This window comes from Pistacia vera, unplaced genomic scaffold, assembly GCF_008641045.1.
Source record: "Pistacia vera cultivar Batoury unplaced genomic scaffold, PisVer_v2 Contig25, whole genome shotgun sequence".
Taxonomy (NCBI): Eukaryota; Viridiplantae; Streptophyta; class Magnoliopsida; order Sapindales; family Anacardiaceae; genus Pistacia; species Pistacia vera.
The window spans coordinates 481211-501164 of NW_022196057.1; the positions used below are offsets into that span (position 1 = coordinate 481211).

A 19954-nucleotide genomic window follows, 5' to 3' on the forward strand; every position below is an offset into this window, starting at 1 on the left:
AAGTAGCCATCTCTTCTTCAGAACTGTGCCGGCTCTCGAGGGACAAACACAGCCTCTGAACCAAATCTCAGACCCAGTCAAAGATTCCTTTAACATTCCTCCAACTTCCAGCTTGTTTTTTCTGCCTCTGGTTCAGCACGCAGTCAAATTTGATGATCCCTGTGATCTTTATATATTGTCTAGAATGGCTCGTAAGCATATCTTTGTTTCCTAAGTTTAGACAATGCAATCAGTGAGTTACATTTCAGGTGAAAATATAGATTCCAGTAAACAGGTTCTTTCAAATTGCCAATGCCAATATAGAATACGTACCTGCCACAGTACTATCGTTTATCCTAGGTAAATCAACGGAAGGTGCTGAGATTTTCTTTGTGAAGCTGCACCAGTCTTCATATTGAATCTCATTTCATACCTGATCATTTTAATAAGATCAATCAAACACCTTGTCATCTTAGTGAACTTCAGAAAAATATATATTACATGGATCACCACAGCTCAATTGTGACTTTTTCATTCTTTTCTTTGACAGGCCCGTTGAGCATGTCTAAATCAGATTCTCAATGCGGCAAGTGATCAAAACAACTTCATCCTCTCCTCCCAAGCATTAGCTAGAAAATAATAAATATTGAAAATAAGAAAGAGTATTTCTATATGTTAATTAGAAAGAAATGAAATATAATATTCATAAATGTTTGTTGCAAACTTTATTCCAGTTGAGAGCCGATAATGAGAGAATTAGTAGAACATTGCAGACTTTTAATTTAAGAAGCATGTTGACAGACCATTAGAATTATGAAGCAGTTTGGAAGCTCAAACCATCTGATTTGACTCTCATCCTTTGCATACCGTGGAAGTACAACACAACGAGCTTTAATCGTTGGATCAAATGTATATCACTTGTTTTCTTTCACATTTCCTATAAATTTATATGGGATAAAACACTTTCATGTTCCTTTTGAATTCATGAAAATTTTGAAATCTACAAGAATAAAGTTACCATACCTTTGTCTGAAACGCTAGGCAGATCCATGAAAATTGCATAATTCTCAGTGATAGCAAAGTCATGCATCATGACAATTCTGATATAGATTAGGTACTGGGTCATGCATGAAACCATCCTTGGAAATAACTCTGTAGGTGACATACGGTGGAGTTTGCGAGTAACCAAAAGTAAACATTTCACCTACATTCAGATTTTTGTAAATAATTCCTTCATTACATTCAGTTCTAGTTGACTAGGCATATTTTTTTTTTTACCAGTGGTGGGTCAATTTTTGGATGAGCAGTAAGGGATGTTTTAATCTTTTATCATAATCCAGCATGCCAAGTGTTTGTAGATCTCCTCTCAAAAACTTTGGACTCTACAAAATGTAATAGAGATAAAGTCTCCATCTCCGATAGTGCTAGAAGTGAAAACAAAAGAAAGAAAGTAATTTGCTTACAAGGTTTGTCCAGCTCCGATAGAGCTAGAAGTTTTCCATGGTGATATATAAGAGCTGTATTACTGGAAGAGGTGACAGACATAAGCAATACTGTTATACATGATATACATAGCTTAATAGGAGGAATAACTTGTTGTAAATTGTAACTGATACAATCTACACAGGTGTTTACTCATTCAGCAATATGACTCGATTCACAACTACCTGCTCCAAATCCATATAACAATCAATACATTAACTTCCTCTTCAGCAAGTTAATGAAAACTAAATAATCCAAACACCCCTTAAGTCTCCAACTGCAAAAATACCCAGAAACAGAACAATTTTAATCATAACTCCAAGGAAGAATCTGCACCCAGGATTCTTCCACATCAAAATGTTTCTGTGTTGAATGGCGTTATTACAAAACCTCGAAAGGTTTGGAAAATAATGAAAACGCCCACTGGTATGGAAAATTCTCCCCCAACCGCATTTCCGTTAAGATTTTTTTTTTTTTTCAATTTAACAAAATGATGAATGACATTTCTACCCTTCAAACATTTAAAAACTTGGCCCTTTTGGTACACAATTTTTCCCTACCCTATCCCTATCTTATCCAAAATACACATTTATTTCCTTATTCTCAAAATATTATTTTATTTTATTAAATCTTTTAAACCCTTAGGTTTGTTAATTTAACAACACCCCCAATTTTTTTTTTTTTAAATTGGCAAAAACACCCCACCAACCCACATTTGCCAGATTTTGGCCACCTCCATCGGAAGCTACCTGGAATCTAGTATAATGACGCACACTACTGGCTGGATCTGGTCGGTATTGCGTCGATCTAGCATTTTCCGACCAGATCTACTATGGATCTAGCCGAAAAGAGCAAAAAACGGCTAGATCTTTGGTCGTAGCTAGTCGTCAACGACATCAATATCTATGGCCATCGTTGATGACCAAATGCAACCAGATCTAGCCGTCAATGCTAGATCTAGCAGTAAATCTGGCCTTTTCTAGCTAGATCCACTGTGGATCTGGTCGAAAAATGTCATACCGGCGCACAACAACCAGATCCAGTCGATCATGCGCTGATACGATAACTCCAGCCACCCTCTAACATGGTAGCCGACTGTCGGTATTTAATGGTGTGGTGTGTGTTTATTGTTAATTTTCAATATTTTATTAGGATGTTTAGTAATAAACAAATTAGGGAGTTTTTTTAATTTTAAATCTTATTTCCTTAACTACCCAATTTTACTTTTTTTTCAAAATATTATTCTAAAAAAGTATTAGAATAATGAACCATGCGCACCCTTAATATTACCTCAATTTTCAAACCAAAAACTTAGTGAAGTGTTTTTGTAATCATGTAACTTTAAAAACTAACAAATAAACCCTAAAATCTGAACCGAAAATTTGACAAATGCGGCCAAGCAGCCCCCGCTCGAGGCCGAAATGGCTTATCAGCAGCTGCTTCATACCAGGAACGGCCTCGAGGCAGCCGCAAAGAGGCCGTTTCAGCCTTGGGCAGCCGTAGGGAGGCCTTACGGGTCTCCTCGCAGCCTTTATATTCAAATCTACTTTCTTCCTGTTTTATAAACACAATCATTCCCGCAGCAGAAGCTGTAGATTTAAATTAAGCACCAATACCTTTGTAAATTTAGCTCCCCCAAAAAACTCTTCCTGTTTCAGACGTGATGTCTCACAAACGGAAACATACGTTGCCCTTCCTTCCTTGATGCGCACACCATGAACCATGCTGCACATTCACAAAATTATATATCTAATACAGTACAGAAACTTTAGCAGTACCCACAGAGTTATTCTTCAAAATTGATGAAACTATTATCGTATTGTAATAATTAAATCAGACATCCACGCACCCGTCTCCATCGAACCTGCGGATGTGAGCAACAAAAGGGAATTAGCTGAACACATGATTTGATTAAGTCACCATAGATGAACACTGAACTAACTTTTCTCCGCAAGAATCGTTGTAAACTTGCACAGAGAGAAGACATACCATTGATTCCGGCCACTGGAGCAAACTTTGAGTTAGGACCGACTCTAATAAACTCTCCATTCAAGCACTCCTGAAATACATAATTATATGAAGCTTTTTATTAAGCAAACTCAGTGATTTATATTTAGAGTAAGTACATGGTTGAAGCAAGATTATAATTGACTTTGACTTACAGGGAGATGGCCACTGACGTGAGGTTTGGGTGAGGAGTTTCGTACGGAACCGAGCAAAATTACCGGAGAGATAGTGAAGAGGCAAGACGTATTATTATACATGAACTTAACGATCACACTTTCCAAAATATCAATGGCTTTAGAGGCCAACCTTTGTGTGGCTTAGGATTCACCAACACTACGCCTCATCTCCTGCTCCGCCGCTGTACTTCAGCTCCTCCTTCTCCTTCTCCTCCTCCGCCTCCGCAAAATGATGACCGTATTCATTGTAAATATCAAGTAGAAATGATGAAGGTGATGAAGTTTTGTGAGCTTCATGATGTCCTCTATCTCTCAGGAACTCCTAAAAAAATATTCTATTGAAATTCTTTGAAAAACTTTAAAACAGTTCTATTACCCTTGATTTTATATTCCAAATTTTATACGTGATTAGATATAATCACACTTAAAATGATGAAATTTAAAACATCAAGTCATCAATTAGAAATGTATTTAATCTACAATAAACGTGGGGTTTCAATACACCGTGTTCCACATTGTAATAAATAATATATACATAAAAAATCGTTATCTTAACTTTGCTATATATAATAATAATGGATGAAAATTTTCAAACGTATCCAAATATGATGAGTGATTAGTGTTTTGTTTAATACTAAATTATTTGAAAAAAAAAGAATATTACAAAATATTGAAAAAGTGAAAATCAATTATAAATTTAAAAGTTAAATATCAAATCAATTTTAACATAAAGTTTATATCCATTGGACTCCAGTCCCAGCAAATGTACATAAAACAAAACTGAAGCCCAGTCAGACTCATGTTGCAAAATATATGGAGTGTCCGTCAACATTGGGTGAGCGATACCGTGGGGCTCAAGCCTAAAAACTTGTTCGAGGAGAGGAGAGGGAGCTCAACCATATATATATACACCACCACCTTAATGAACATGTTTCTTTAGTCTAGGCAAACATGAAGAAATTGAAAATAAACCATAACTAGTCTGGATCAAAATCTCTTTCTAAAAGCAGATCAGTACTACAGAAAAGAGCATCACTTTTGATTTTGATGTAACCATGTTATAAATGCTGCATTGCATTCTATCTCTCTATGTAATCGTTTATCTCCTTTGAAAGATCCAGCTTCTCATTGTACAGCTTCATTAGCCTGGGAGCTCCATCATAACAATTCACAAACTTCTGCAGAAGGGCTTTTCACATAGCTTAAACGTGTAGCCGAGAGACGTTTATTCTTAAGCAAACCATTGGTTACAGATACTGAAGAACTGAAGCACGAGGAATAATTCTCTTCTCCATGCTCAATGAAAAAAGATCTGGCCGCTCAGCAATGGCAGAAGTCTCCCAACCCATTTTGTTCACAAAAAGTCCATCATTGCCATAATCTTATTCTCAGATGTTATCATACACCAAGGGTTTTTCCGATATGCTGTTAGAATCTCCTCTTCAGACCAACCCCACCTCTTGTAAACATCAAACTTCTTATCCCACTCAGATTTTCGCGTAAACGACATTATATAAATAGCTATAACAAACTGTGACATTGAAGGAGTGATACCTTTTTTTCTTACAATCCCACACCTCTTTCAAACGAGGGTAGCTTACAAAAACCTTAGGCCAGTTATAAAGAACTAGAACTTTTGGTTCAGGCACACCATTATCTAGCAATAATTGATTTTAGGAGGAAGACCATTTTGAAGATCACAATAAATAATAGGTGGAAAACGTTTAACAACCGTATATATCTTTTCAGTAGATTGAACCAAGTTACTAGGTATTAAAGAAGGGATTATACGTTCTTTAAGCTACTTTCCCAGATTACGACCGCAACAAAATATTTTTGCAAGATCAAGACTTGAGAAGCCTTTAGAGCGAAAAAACTCAAGTTTTGGCAAAAGGGTTTTCTCAGGATTGTACAAAAGCAGTCGTGGACTGACTCTGATGAGATCTGAAATTTGGGTTTCTGAGAAGCCATTGTTCCTGAACCAGGTGAGCACTAAATCTGGTCTTTTTGAAGTTTCGAATTGCACTTTTTTGGATGCCCTTAAAGCAGATTTTGGAGACAACCCACATGAATTAATGAGGTATGAGACTGTAAAAGATTGTTCGTTTGAGTTGGTTGCTATGTATTTGACAAATACTGGACACACGATATCTTGAATTTTATTATGGTTCAGTGAAAGTAAGTAGGTATCTCTACGACGATTGTGAAGTAAAGTTCTGCAAAGAAAATTAAACATCACTATTGCAGAAGTTATAGAATATACTTACCTAAGCTTGGGAGTTGAGACAATTTCTTCATTAATCTCACATAGTTGGAGAGCCGTCGAACAGGCGAAAGTGAAACCCTGGTAAGTTGCAGATTTGAATTTTGAAGGTAGGCTAAACATACTTAATCTATCCCAAAAGACAGCGTCTTGTTAGAAAGAGCTTTTAGTTTTGTAAATACGACATTCCGTTTGAGGCAATTAGATTTGGGCTAATACAAGATCAGAAGTTCTTATTGTCAAAGCTCAAACTAAACCTAGAAAATTCTAGAGAGAAAAACAAGAAAAGTCGAGTATGAATTTCATTGATTGAAATAGTTTTACAACCACTTAGAAACTTATACACAAAACAGCGTGTAAAGAGAGTGAAGATGCAGGAACTAAAAATGAAGTCCCAAAACGCCATCGTTTTGGGACACAAAGGCCACAAGACTTGAAACGCCACCGTTTTCACCTATTTCCAAAGCAGTACAACAACTTGTGAACTTAACACTCAGGTCCTATGATAAAAACATCTTTGGTCAACACTTATTAGCATCACATAAACGATGGGGGCAAATTTTACAGGAATATGCCAAGTATTTTGGACGGACAACTATATTTCATCCATCTATATTCCCATTATTTGTTCGATGATCCAAAAATCTCTGCATTCGTTTTTGGATCCTGAATTCAAAATTGCAGATTGTAAAATTCTACAATAGCCTTCGGTTAACCCTTATGGTTGACTCTTTAATACTAGCTTCGTGCTATTTGTTGATGCGCGCCATTGGTGATTGTTCCATCACAATTTGGCAAGCTCCTGAAGTTGTTCCTGTTAAACAGTCCACAAAATCACAACCATTGATATCTTGTCATCGTAAGGTTTAGAGTCTAAAACATGGATTCACACTTCTGCATTTAAAACATCGATGGGGAAAGCAAAACAGTTTTAATCATTGCTCTTATGGAAGTGGAACCCATTAAAACAAAATTAAATATGGAAGCAATTTAAGTTCTACTAACCTCTGTCAAAAAGATGCCATGAAACCCATATGGAACTCTGTGAGGTAATTCAACAATTGCTACAGGATCTGCTGACATTGTTTTTGCATCAATTACATACAACGCTGATTTTCTGCACCATTAGAAATGAATAATTATAAGTGAACAGTTATCAGCACATTCAATTTAGTAATAAGAAGATTATAACTAGCTAGAGAAAGGGAGAGTTATACCCAGTATTCTCATCATGTGCAAAGAAAATTAAGTAGCCATCATCTTCTTCAGAACTGATGCCCGGCTCTCGAGGGACAAACACAGCCTCTGAACTAAATCTACCAGGACCCAGTTCAAAGATTCCTTTAACATTTCCTCCAACTTCCAGCTTTGCTTTTTCTACCTCTGGTTCAGCACGCAGATCAAATTTGATGATCCCTGTGATCTTACTAAAATTGTCTGGAATAGCTCCGTAAACATATCTCTGTTTCCTAAGTTTAGACAATGTAATCAGTGTCCTTCAGTACATCACGTTTAGTTGACTAGGCAGATTTTTTTTTTATCCAGTGGCTGTGTCATTTTTGGATGAGCAGTTAAGGGATGTTTTAATCTTTTATCATAATCCAGCATGCCAAGTGTTTGTAGATCTCCATCTTCAAAACTTTCAGGACATCTACAAAGTATAGAGATAAAGTTCTCCATCTCCGATAGTGCTAGAAGTGAAAACAAAAGAAAGAAAGTAATTTGCTTACAGGTTTGTCCAGCTCCGATAGAGCTAGAAGTTTTCCATGGATATATAAGAGCTGTATTACCTGGAAGAAGGTGACAGACATAAGCTATACTGTTTACATGATTATACATAAGCTTAATATAGGAATAACTGTTTGTAGAATTGTAACTGATACAATCTAGCACAGGTGTTTACTCATTCAGCAGAATAGGACTCGATTACAACGTACCTGTCCAAATCCAATGACAAGTCCAATACATTTAACTTCTCTCTCAGCAAGTTAATGAAAACTTGAATAATCCAAACAGCCCCTTAAGGTCTCCAAACTGCAAAAACCCAGAAACAGAACAATTTTAATCATAACTCCGAAGGAAGAATCTGCACCCAGGATTCTTCCACATCAAAATGTTTCTGTTTGAATGGCGTTATTACGAAAAACCTCGAAGGTTTGGAAAATTAATGAAAACGCCCACTGGTATGGAAAATTCTACCCCAACCGCATTTCCGTTAAGAATTTTTTTTTTTTCAAATTTAACAAAAATGAGAATGACTTTCACCCTTCAAACAGTTAAAAACTTGGCCCTTTTTGGTACACAATTTTTCCCTACCCTATTCCCTATCTTATCCAAAATACACATTTATTTCCTTATTCTCAAAATATTATTTTATTTATTAAATTCTTTTAAACCCTTAGGTTTGTTAATTTAACAAAACACCCCCAATTTTTTTTTTTTTAAATTGGCAAAAACACCCCACCAACCCACATTTGCCAGATTTTGCCACCTCCATCGGAAGCTACCTGAATCTAGTATAATGACGCACTACTGGCTGGATCTGGTCGGTAGTGCGTCGATCTAGCATTTTCCGCCCAGATCTACTATGTTTCTAGCCGAAAAGAGCAAAAAAACGGCTAGATCTTTGGTCGTAGCTAGTCGTCAACGACTCAATATCTATGGCCATCGTTGATGACCAAATGCAACCAGATCTAGCCGTCAATGGCTAGATCTAGCAGTAAATCTGGCCTTTTCTAGCTAGATCCACTGTGGATCTGTCCGAAAAATGTCATACCGGCGCACAACAACCAGATCCAGTCGATCATGCGCTGATACGATAACTCCAGCCACCCTCTAACAGTGGTAGCCGACTGTCGGTATTTAATGGGTGGGTGGATGTGTTATTGTTAATTTTCAATATTTTATTAGGATGTTTAGTAATAAACAAATATAGGGAGTATTTGTTAATTTTTAAATCTTATGTCCTAATAACTACCCAATTTTACTTTTTTTTCAAAATATATTCTAAAAAAGTATTAGAATATGAACCATGCGCACCCTTAAATATTACCTCAATTTCAAACCAAAAACTTAGTGAATGTTTTTGTAATCAGGTAACTTTAAAAACTAACAAATAAAACCCTAAATCTGAACCGAAAATTTTGACAAAATGCGGCCAACAGCCCCCGCTCGAGGCCGAAATGGCTTACAGCACTGCTTCATACCAGGAACGGCCTCGAGGCAGCCGCAAAGAGGCCGTTTCAGCCTTGGGCAGCCGTAGGGAGGCCTTAGCGGGTCTCCTCGCAGCCTTATATTCAAATCTACTTTCTTCCTGTTTTATAAAACAATCTTCCCGCAGCAGAAGCTCTGTAGATTTAAATTAAGCACCAATACCTTTGTAAATTTAGCTCCCCCAAAAAACTCTTCCTGTTTCAGACTTGATGTCTCCACAAAACGGGAAACATACGTTCCCTTCCTTCCTTGATGCGCACACCATGAACCATGCTGCCCATTCCAAAATTATATATCTAATACAGTACGGAAACTTTAGCAGTACACACAGAGTTATTTCAGTTCAAAATTGATGAAACTATTATCGTATTGTATAATTAAATCAGACATCCACGCACCCGTCTCCATCGAACCTGCGGATGTGCAACAAAAGGGAATTAGCTAACACATGATTTGATTAAGTCACCATAGATGAACACTGAACTAACGTTTCTCTCCGCCCAGAATCGTTGTAAACTTGCACAGGAGAAGACATACCAGTGATATCCGGCCACTGGAGCAAACTTTGAGTTAGGACCGACTCTAAAAACTCTCCATTCAACTCCTGAAATACATAATTATATGAAGCTTTTTATTAAGCAAACTCAGTGATTATATTTTAGAGTAAGTACTATGGTTGAAGCAAGATTATAATTGACTTTGGACTTACAGGGAGATGGCCACTGACGTGAGTTGAGGTGGAGGAGTTTCGTACGGAACCGGAGCAAAATTACCGGAGAGATAGTGAAGAGCAAAGACGTATTATTATACATGACTTAACGATCACACTTTCCAAAATATCAATGGCTTAGAGCCAGACCTTTGTGTGGCTTAGGATTCACCAACACTACGCCATCATCTCCTGCTCCGCCGCTGTACTTCAGCTCCTCCTTCTCCTTCTCCTCCTCCGCCTCCGCAAAATGATGACCGTATTCATTGTAAAAATATCAAGTAGAAATGGATGAAGGGTGATGATTTTTTGTGAGCTTCATGATGTCCTCTATCTCTCAGGACTCCTAAAAAAATATTCTATTGATAATTCTTTGAAAAACTTAAAACATTTCTATTACCCTTGATTTTATATTCCAAATTTTATACGTGATTGATATAATCACACTTAAAATGAGTAATTAAAAACATCAAGTCATCAATTAGAAATGTATTTAATCTACAATAACGTGGGTTTCAATACACCGTGTTACACATTGTAATAATAATATTTACATAAAAAAATCGTTATCTTAACTTTGCTATTAAATAATAATGGATAAAATTTTCAAACGTACCAAATAGGATGAGTGATTAGTGGTTTGTTTAAACATAATTATTTAAAAAAAAAGAATATTACAAATATGAAAAAGTGAAAATCATTATAAATTTAAAAGTTAAATATCAAATCAATTTTACATAAAGTTTTATACCATTGGACTCCATCCAGCAAATGTAACATAAGAACAAAACTGAAGCCCAGTAGACTCTGTTGCAAAATATATGGAGATGCCGTCACATTGGGTGAGCGATACCGTGGGGCTCAAGCCTAAAAACTTGTTCGAGGAGAGGAGAGGGAGCTCAACCATATATATATACACCACCACCTTAATGAACATGTTTTTAGTCTAGGCAAACATGAAAAAATTGAAAATAAACTAACTAGTCTGGATCAAAATCTCTTTCTAAAAAGCAGATCAAGTACTACAAGAGAAAGAGCATCACTTTTGTTTTGATGTAAACATGTTATAAATGCTGCATTGCATTCTATCTCTCTATGTAATCAGTTTATCTCCTTTGAAAGATCCAGCTTCTCATTGTACAGCTTCATTAGCCTGGAGCTCCATCATAACATTCACAAACTTCTCAAGAAGGGCTTTTCACATAGCTTAAACGGTGTAGCCGAGAGACGTTTATTCTTAAGCAAACCATGGGTTGACAGATACTGAGAACTGAAGCACGGGATAATTCTCTTCTCCATGCTCATGAAAAAAGATCTGGCCGCTCAGCAATGGCAGAAGTCTCCCAACCCATTTTGTTCAAAAAAGTCCATCATTGCCATAATCTTATTCTCAATGTTATCATACACCAAGGGTTTTCCGATATGCTGTTAGAATCCTCTTCAGACCAACCCCACCTCTTGTAAACATCAAACTTCTTATCCCACCAGATTTTCGCGTAAACGACATTTATAAATAGCTATAACAAACTGTGACATGAAGGAGTGATACCTTTTCTTTACAAATCCACAGCCTCTTTCAAACGAGGTAGCTTACAAAACCTTAGCCAGTTATAAGAAACATAAGAACTTTTGGTTCAGCACACCATTATCTAGCAAATAATTGATTTTGGAGGAAGACCATTTTGAAGATCACATAATAATAGGTGGAAAACGTTTACAACCGTAATAGTCTTTTCAGTAGATTGAACCAAGTTACTAGGTAAGTAAAGGAAGGGATTTACGGTTCTTTAAGCTACTTTCCAGATCACCGATGACATGGAGGTTAGTGATGGGAGGAGTTTCGAAAGGAACCGGAGCGAAATTACCGGACAGATAGTGAAGAGGCAATGAGGAATTGTACGTGAACTTGACAATCACACTTTCCACAAAATCAATGGCTTTAGAAGCCAGCCCATTGTGTGGCATAGGATTCACCAACACTATCCCATCTCCTGCTCCGCTGCTATCCTTGACTTCCTCCTTCTCCGCTTGTACGTCTCCAACTCGATTGCTGTAACTGCTGGTGAAAAGTGGACGTAACGGTTGTTGATGATTCCCAGAGTGAGAGTGGCTTGTTGGACATTTGATTCTGATTCCCGCGAAATGATGATGAGCCGTTATCATTGTAAGCTTATTGAATATTATATATAGAGGTTTTGGCTACTATTTTTAACGATCTCGGGAGTTTTGAAGAAGTGGATAAAGCTGGGGTTTTGTATGGTTGATATATAGAGCCGTTATCATCTGTATCGTTGACTGATATTCCATCGTTAACGTATTAGTCATTAGTGATAAATGTCGTCAAAACAGAAGAAACGTTATCCGAATAAGATGGTCTCAGTTAAAGCACACTCGGAAACTTTGAGCTTGATTGCTCTCAGTCAATCATCGTTACAGTTTACTACTGATAATTGATATTCTCACTTAAAGATGTATAAACTTAAAAAGAAACAAATATTTAGACATTAATAAGAAATTGGCTTTTTAGATCTTTGTTCGATGATCCAAAAATCTCAGCATTCGTGTCATTGGTGATTGTTCCATCACAGTTTGGCAAGCTCTTGAAGTTGTTCCTGTTAAACAGTCCACAAAGTCACAACCATTGATATCTTGTTGTCATCATAAGCTTTAGAGTCTAAAATATGGATTCACACTTCTGCCTTTAAAATATTGACGTGGGAAGCTTGATTATGTTTTAATCAATGCTCTTATGGAAGTGGAACTCATTAAAACAAAATTAAATATGGAAGCAATTTAAGTTCTACTAACCTCTGTCACAAAGATGCCATGAAACCCATATGGAACTCTGTGAGGTAATTCCACAATTGCTACAGGATCTGCTGACATTGTTTTTGCATCAATTACATACACTGCTGATTTTCTGCACCATTAGAAATGAATAATTATAAGTGAACAGTTATCAGCATATTCAATTCAGTAATAAGAAGACTGTAACTAGCTAGAGAAAGGGAAAGTTATACCCTGTATTCTCATCATGTACAAAGAAAATTAAGTAGCCATCATCTTCTTCAGAACTGATGCCCAGCTCTCGAGGGACAAACACAGCCTCTGAACCAAATCTACCAGGACCCAGATCAAAGATTCCTTTAACATTTCCTCCAACTTCCAGCTTTGCTTTTTCTGCCTCTGGTTCAGCACGCAGATCAAATTTGATGATCCCTGTGATCTTTATAATATTGTCTAGAATGGCTCCGTAAGCATATCTCTGTTTCCTAAGTTTAGACAATGCAATCAGTGAGTTACATTTCAGGTGCAAATATGAGATTCCAGTAAACTGGTTCTTTCAAATTGCCAATGCCAATATAGAATACGTACCTGCCACAGTATCTCTCGTTTATCCTAGGTAAATCAACGGAAGGTGCTGAGAGTTTCTTTTGTGAAGCTGCACCAGTCTTCATATTGAATCTCATTTCATACCTGATTCATTTTAATAAGATCAATCAGAAACACCTTGTCATCTTAGTGAACTTCAGAAAAATATATATTAATCATGGATCACCTACAGCTCAATTGTGACTTTTTCATTCTTTTCTTTGACAGGCCCGTTGAGCATGTCTAAATCAGGATTCTCAATGCGGCAAGTGATCAAAACAACTTCATCCTCCTCCTCCCAAGCATTAGCTAGAAAAATAATTAATATTGAAAATAAGAAAGAGTATTTCATATATGTTAATTAGAAAAGAAATGAAATATAATTATTCAATAAATGTTGTTGCAAACTTTTTATTCCAGTTGACGAGCCGATAATGAGAGAATTAGTAAGAACAGTGCAGACTTTTAAATTTAAGAGAGCATGTTGACAGACCATTATGAATTATGAAGCAGTTTGGAAGCTCAAACCATCTGATTTGACTCTCATCCTTTGCATACCGTGGAAGTACACCAAAACGAGCTTTAATCGTTGGATCAAATGTTAGTATCAGCTTGTTTTCTTTCACCATTTCCTATAAATTTATATGGGATAAAACACTTTCATGTTCTCCTTTTGAATTCATGAAAATTTTGAAATCTACAAGAAGCAACAAGTTACCATACCTTTGGTCTGAAACGCATAGGCAGATCCATGAAAATTGCATAATTCTCAGTGATAGCAAAGTCATGCATCATGACATATTCTGATATAGTTATAGGTACTGGGTCATGCATGAAACCATCCTTGGAAATAACTCTGTAGGTGACATACGGTGGAGTTTGCGAGCAACCAAAAGTAAACATTTCACCTGCATTCAGATTTTTTGTAAATAAATTCCTTCATTACATTCAGTTCTAGCTGAATAGGCTTATTAATTTCAAGAGTATATTTTACCAGTGTATGGGTCAATTTTTGGATGAGCAGTGAGGGGATGTTTTAATCTTTTATCATAATCCAGCATGCCAAGTGTTTGTAGATCTCCATCTTCAAAAACTTTAAGGACATCTACAAAATGTAATAGAGATAAACTTTTCCATCTCCGATACTGCTAGAAGTGAAAACAAAAGAAAGAAAGTAATTTGCTTACAAGGTTTGTCCAGCTCCGATAGAGCTAGAAGTTTTCCATGGTGATATATAAGAGCTGTATTACCTGGAAGAGGGTGACAGACATAAGCTTATACTGTTATACATGGATTATGCATAAGCTTAATATGAGGAATAACTTTTGTATAATTGTAACTGATACAATTTAACACAGGTGTTTAATCATTCAGCAGAATAGGACTCGATTACAACCTACCTGCTCCAAATCCATATGACAAGTCCAATACATTCAACTTCTCTCTCAGCAAGTGAATGAAAACTACAAATAATCCAAACACCCCCTTAAGGTCTCCAATCTGCAAAAATACCCAGAAACAGAACAATTTTAATCAACTCCAAAGGACGGATCTGCACCCAGAATTCTTCCACGTCAAAAATGTTCTTGTTTGAATTAGGGATGGGCACAGGCTGGAGATCCCTGTCTCCGGCCTCGGCCTAAAAGCCCAAGGGGATTCCTCGATCCCGGCCAGTAGCCCATTCGAAAAATTCGGGGAATCTCTGAATAAAGCCTGTTCCCCAAACAGGGTTTGGGGGTTTTGTGTCTTTTTATGTCTTTATTACCATTTTCTCTAAATTATAATATATGATCCAAAAAGAAATTAAATCTATAATGTACTTATTCAACATAAAGACCATACCATCCAAAAAGAAATTAAATCTATAATATACATATTAAACGTAAAGATTAAAGACCATCATACTAAATTGATAATATATTACAATAGAATTGAAATAATTATTAATAAGGGACAAAAAAAAAAAAAAAAATTATAATGATTTATTGATTTATTATAGTCAATCAAAACATCAAATAATATATTACACATATATAACATATATATATATTATGTATTAACATATGATTATAGATAATAGCATATTATGTATAATGTATAACATATATATGTTATATACATTATACTTATATACCATATATAATGTATAATGTATAATAAACAGTGTATAATATATAATGTCAAATGTATACCATATATAATGTATAATACATACATACATACATACATGAATGAATATATATTACAAATATTTATAATGATTTATTATATTTAATCTAGTTTTATTTATTACCTATTTGTATATGGCTTCATAAAATACTTACACAATTATTATTTGTTATTGTATAATATATGATTGATTTTCAAATATTAAAATTAATATAGGTATATATGATTGATTTTTAATTATTAAAATTAATATAGGCCCAAATCCCAAATGATTCGGGGAAACTCCGCCCCGTTCGGGGTGGGTCCTCGCGAGGCCGGGTTTTATGCCTATCCCTAGTTTAAATCATGGTTATTAGTATTCTACGATATGCGATACGTATCCTACGATACGATTCGATACGGGTAGCCAATGATATGTATCAGAGAGTGTATCCTAAATATTTAGATATATTGATATGTATCCTACGATATAATATGTATCGGTTCATATCCTTAAAAGTATCGATACAAATTGATACGACTTTGAGCCGAAGGCTCAAAAAAAATTTCGGGTCGGATCTAGGTCACCCAACTCGGTTCACTAAAACTTGCCTAAATTTACCCTTTTTGCATAGAAAAAGTGAAGAGAAAGATGTGTTGCCCATTTTGCATGATAATAATAACACAAGTGGAGATATAGATATTGACATTGATCTTGAAAATGATATGAATGGTTGAGAGGAAATGATATAGATTCTTAATTTTGTGATAATTTTGATTATGTAATACTATAATTTAAAGCTAGTAATATCATAAAATTCGTTAACTAATCTTGGGATGGTATTAATTTTTAGAAAATTTTTATTATTTTATTTATTATTTTTTTGAAAAAGGTGTATCCTACGATACGATACACGATTTGAAAAATTAGGTTTTCGATACACGATACGATATATGATTTAACAACCATGGTTTGAATGGCGTTGTTACAGAAAAGCTCGACAGGTTTGGAAAATTATGAAAACACCCATTGGTATGGAAATTTCTACCCTAACCCCATTTCCATTAAGATTTTTTTAGAAATTTAACAGAAATGTTGAATGACATTTCTACCCTTCAAAAAGTTTAAAACTTGAATATTACCTTATTTTCAAACCAAAAACTTAGAAAAGTTTTCTATAAACATGTAAACTTTAAAAACTAACAAATAAAACCCTAAAATCTAAACTGAAAACTTTTACGCAATGCGGCAAGCAGCCCCCGCTCGAGGCCAGAATGGTCTATCGGTAACTGCTTCGTACCGGGAACAACCTCGAGGAAGCCACAAAGAGGCCGTTTCAGCCTCGGGCAACCGTGGGGAGGCCTTAGCGAGTCTCATTTTCGGCCTCGAGCAGCCGTTTGGCCAAACCTTGGGTGGGAAATTGCCGTTCTCCCTTAAAAACAACGTTTATATGCTAATTTATTTTCTTCCTCTTTCATAAACACAATCATTCCCATAGCAGAAGCTCAGTTAATTTAAATTAAGCAACCAATACCTTTCCAAATTTAGCTCCCCCAAAGAACTCTTCCTGTTTAAGACGTGATGTCTTTACAAAACGGGAAACATACGTTGCCCTTCCGTCCTTGATGCGCACTCCATGAACCATGCTGCACATTCACAAAATTATATATCTAATAAAGAAAACTTTAGCAGTAACATAGTCATTTCAGTTCAAACTTGATGAAACTTTTATCGTATTGTAATAATTAAATCACGCACCCGTCTCCATCAAACCTGCGGATGTGAGCAACAAAAGGGAATAAGCAAAACACATGATTAGATTAATTAACTTTAGATGAACTCTGAACTAACGTTTCTCCGCACAGAATCATTGTAAACTTGCACAGAGAGAAGACATACCAGTGATATCCAGCCACTGGAGCAAACTTTGGGTTGGGACCGACTCTAACAAACTCTCCATTCAAGCACTCCTGAAATAAAACTTTTTATTGAGCAAACTTAGTTTACAGATATTGGCATATTGTTTATTTACTTAATTACTGTTAACTTTGTTAATCAGGTTAGTTGGTTGTTGATTTACAGCTCCACAACTATGGTAAGAACAAACCATGGTTACTGTGTATCATGGTTAGTTACTGTTGAAGCAAGATTATAAATGACTTTGGACTTACAGGGAGATGGCCGATGACGTAAAGGTTTGCGGTGGGAGGAGTTTCGTACGGAACCGGAGCAAAATTACCGGAGAGATAGTAAAGAGGCAACGAGGAATTATTATACATGAACTTAACGATCACGGTTTCCAAAAAATCAATGGCTTTAGAAGCCAGACCTTTGTGTGGCTTAGGATTCACTCCGCCACTGTACTTCAGCTCCTCCTTCTGCGCCTTCGCTTGTAGTTGTACGGCTCTGTCTAGAGTGCCGTAAGTGGTGGTGAAAACTGGGCTTAACAGACGTTGATTCTTGGAGCGGCTTCCTGCAAAATGATGAGTCGTAGTCATTGTAAACTTATCAAGTACAAATGGATGAAGCATTATGAACTTCAATGATGTGCTCTCTCAGGAGCTCTGTAAGTGTAACTCTTGAAGCTCAAAATTTATATTAATAATCCAAATCCATGATTAGTTATGCCACATTTTATATTAATTAAAGGTTAATCACTATTAGACTTTACGTGATTAGTGATTTTCTCACTTTAGAACAAGTAAATTTTAAACATCAATTAGAGATGTAATTAATCTATCAACAAATAAATCGGGTTTTTAATACACTGTGTTACACGAGTAATGTTATGCTTACTCACGATCTTATTAACCATCTTATTATCCTTTGTTAAAATTACATATGGTACCCGTACTATGCGTATGGTATCCGTACCATACTTTATATTTATACAAGATGGTAAGATGGTTAATAAGATCATGAGTAAGTATAGTATTATTGGTGTTACACATCGTAATAACAATAATATTATATATAAAAAGATTGTTTTCCCATCAATGGACCAGCCACAAGCCAAGTGGTTTATGTAGCTTATTTTTTATAATAATAACGGATGAAAACTTTTTAAACGGAACCAAATATCAAATAAATTACATGATAATCATACATTAGTATTATATCACTTTATATATATATAAAGAAAAATGCTACAGACACCAAATACTGGTACTGAAATTTTGCACCGATCTATGTGGCATTTGACTCAAACGTGTCACGCGGGACACAACACAAGTATTCAGTAAATGAACAGCCGTCCAACAATTATGGACGTCCATCCATATCTTATGGACGATCGTTCATCACGAATGGACGAGAGTCCTGAAAATATCAATGGACTACCGTCCATATATTATGGATGGGAATCCCTTTACTATGGACGGTCGTCCATATATTATAGACGGGAGTCTATATAATTTTAGATGAAATATTCATTCCTAAAGCATAAAATTTTTAGATAAAATAAAAGAAAAAAAAACTTTGATTTTAAGTATGGATGCTAGTCCATCAAATTACAATGGACGGCCATCCAAATTCCAGTCTCAAATATTTTTTTTTTTAATTTATAATTTATAAACAAAATGCAAAGCAAGAGAGAAATGAAATCTGTTTTGGGAGGCCTAAATTTTTAAACATTCTAATTGAAAATTTTATAGAAGATTTTTTATTAAACTAAAATTTGGGCATGGACGGCTGTTCATCTTACACAGACAACCGTCTATTGTATATAGACGCCCGTCCATATAAGATGGATGACGAGCATCCATTTACAATGAACAGGCATCCATATATGGAGATGCCATCAGTATGAATGTAGACAAAGCAACAAAGAGATTAAGAAAATTCCAGCAGCTAGCTAAAGGGAGGAGGAATCTACCCACATTCAATGACAAACATGAAAGAATATATCAATTAATATATAATTAATCATCAATTAATATATAGTTAATCTATTATCAATTAATATATAATGTCATTGACATTGAACTCTTTGTCATTATCAATTACTATATAGTTAATCATCAATTAATATATAGTTAATCCATTATCAATTAATATATAATGCCATTGACATTGAACTCTTTGTCATTATCAATTAATATATAGTTAATCCGTTATCTTTAATATATAAAGCTATTGACATTGAATGTAGGCAAACCAACAAAGGGATTAAGAAAATTCCAATAGCTAAAGGGAGGAGGAATCTAACCACATTCAATGGCAAACATGAAAGAATATATCAATTAATATATAGTTAATCCATTATCAATTAATATATAATGCCATTGACATTGAACTCTTTGTCATTATCAATTAATATATAATTAATCATCAATTAAAAAACTCTTTGGCGTTTCCTCGAAATCATGCTTCATTATCATAGTTCAATAAATAGAAACATATATGTAGGCATGCTGATATAAATGTTAGTTTAGATTAATTTTATTCTGGTTATGGTATCCTTGATGTTTGTTTCTTTATTTTATTGTATTATCCTTTGATTGTATGTGAGAGATTTTACTACTGAAAATTATGAAGAATATAATTAATGCGACACATGCATACCTTTCATTAAGTCAATGATAATGTAGAATATTCAATCTATC

General features: G+C 35.3%; 1 protein-coding gene and 1 pseudogene across 1 annotated transcript; both read right to left on the minus strand.

Moving 5' to 3' along the window:
- Positions 1-67: 67 nt before the first annotated feature.
- Positions 68-12034, minus strand: LOC116132215 (annotated as a pseudogene).
- A 162-nt stretch (positions 12035-12196) lies between these two features.
- Positions 12197-17901, minus strand: LOC116132182 (carotenoid 9,10(9',10')-cleavage dioxygenase 1-like). Its single transcript, XM_031417842.1, has 14 exons — positions 17522-17901; positions 17250-17320; positions 17109-17123; positions 16885-16996; positions 14602-14701; positions 14389-14451; positions 14196-14306; positions 13925-14109; positions 13695-13833; positions 13393-13510; positions 13205-13306; positions 12850-13101; positions 12638-12749; positions 12197-12441 (listed from the first exon to the last, which is right to left on the minus strand). The coding sequence occupies exons 1-14, from the start codon at positions 17879-17881 to the stop codon at positions 12412-12414; spliced, it is 1770 nt and encodes a 589-aa protein (XP_031273702.1). The 5' UTR covers positions 17882-17901; the 3' UTR covers positions 12197-12411.
- Between the last annotated feature and the right edge of the window lie 2053 nt (positions 17902-19954).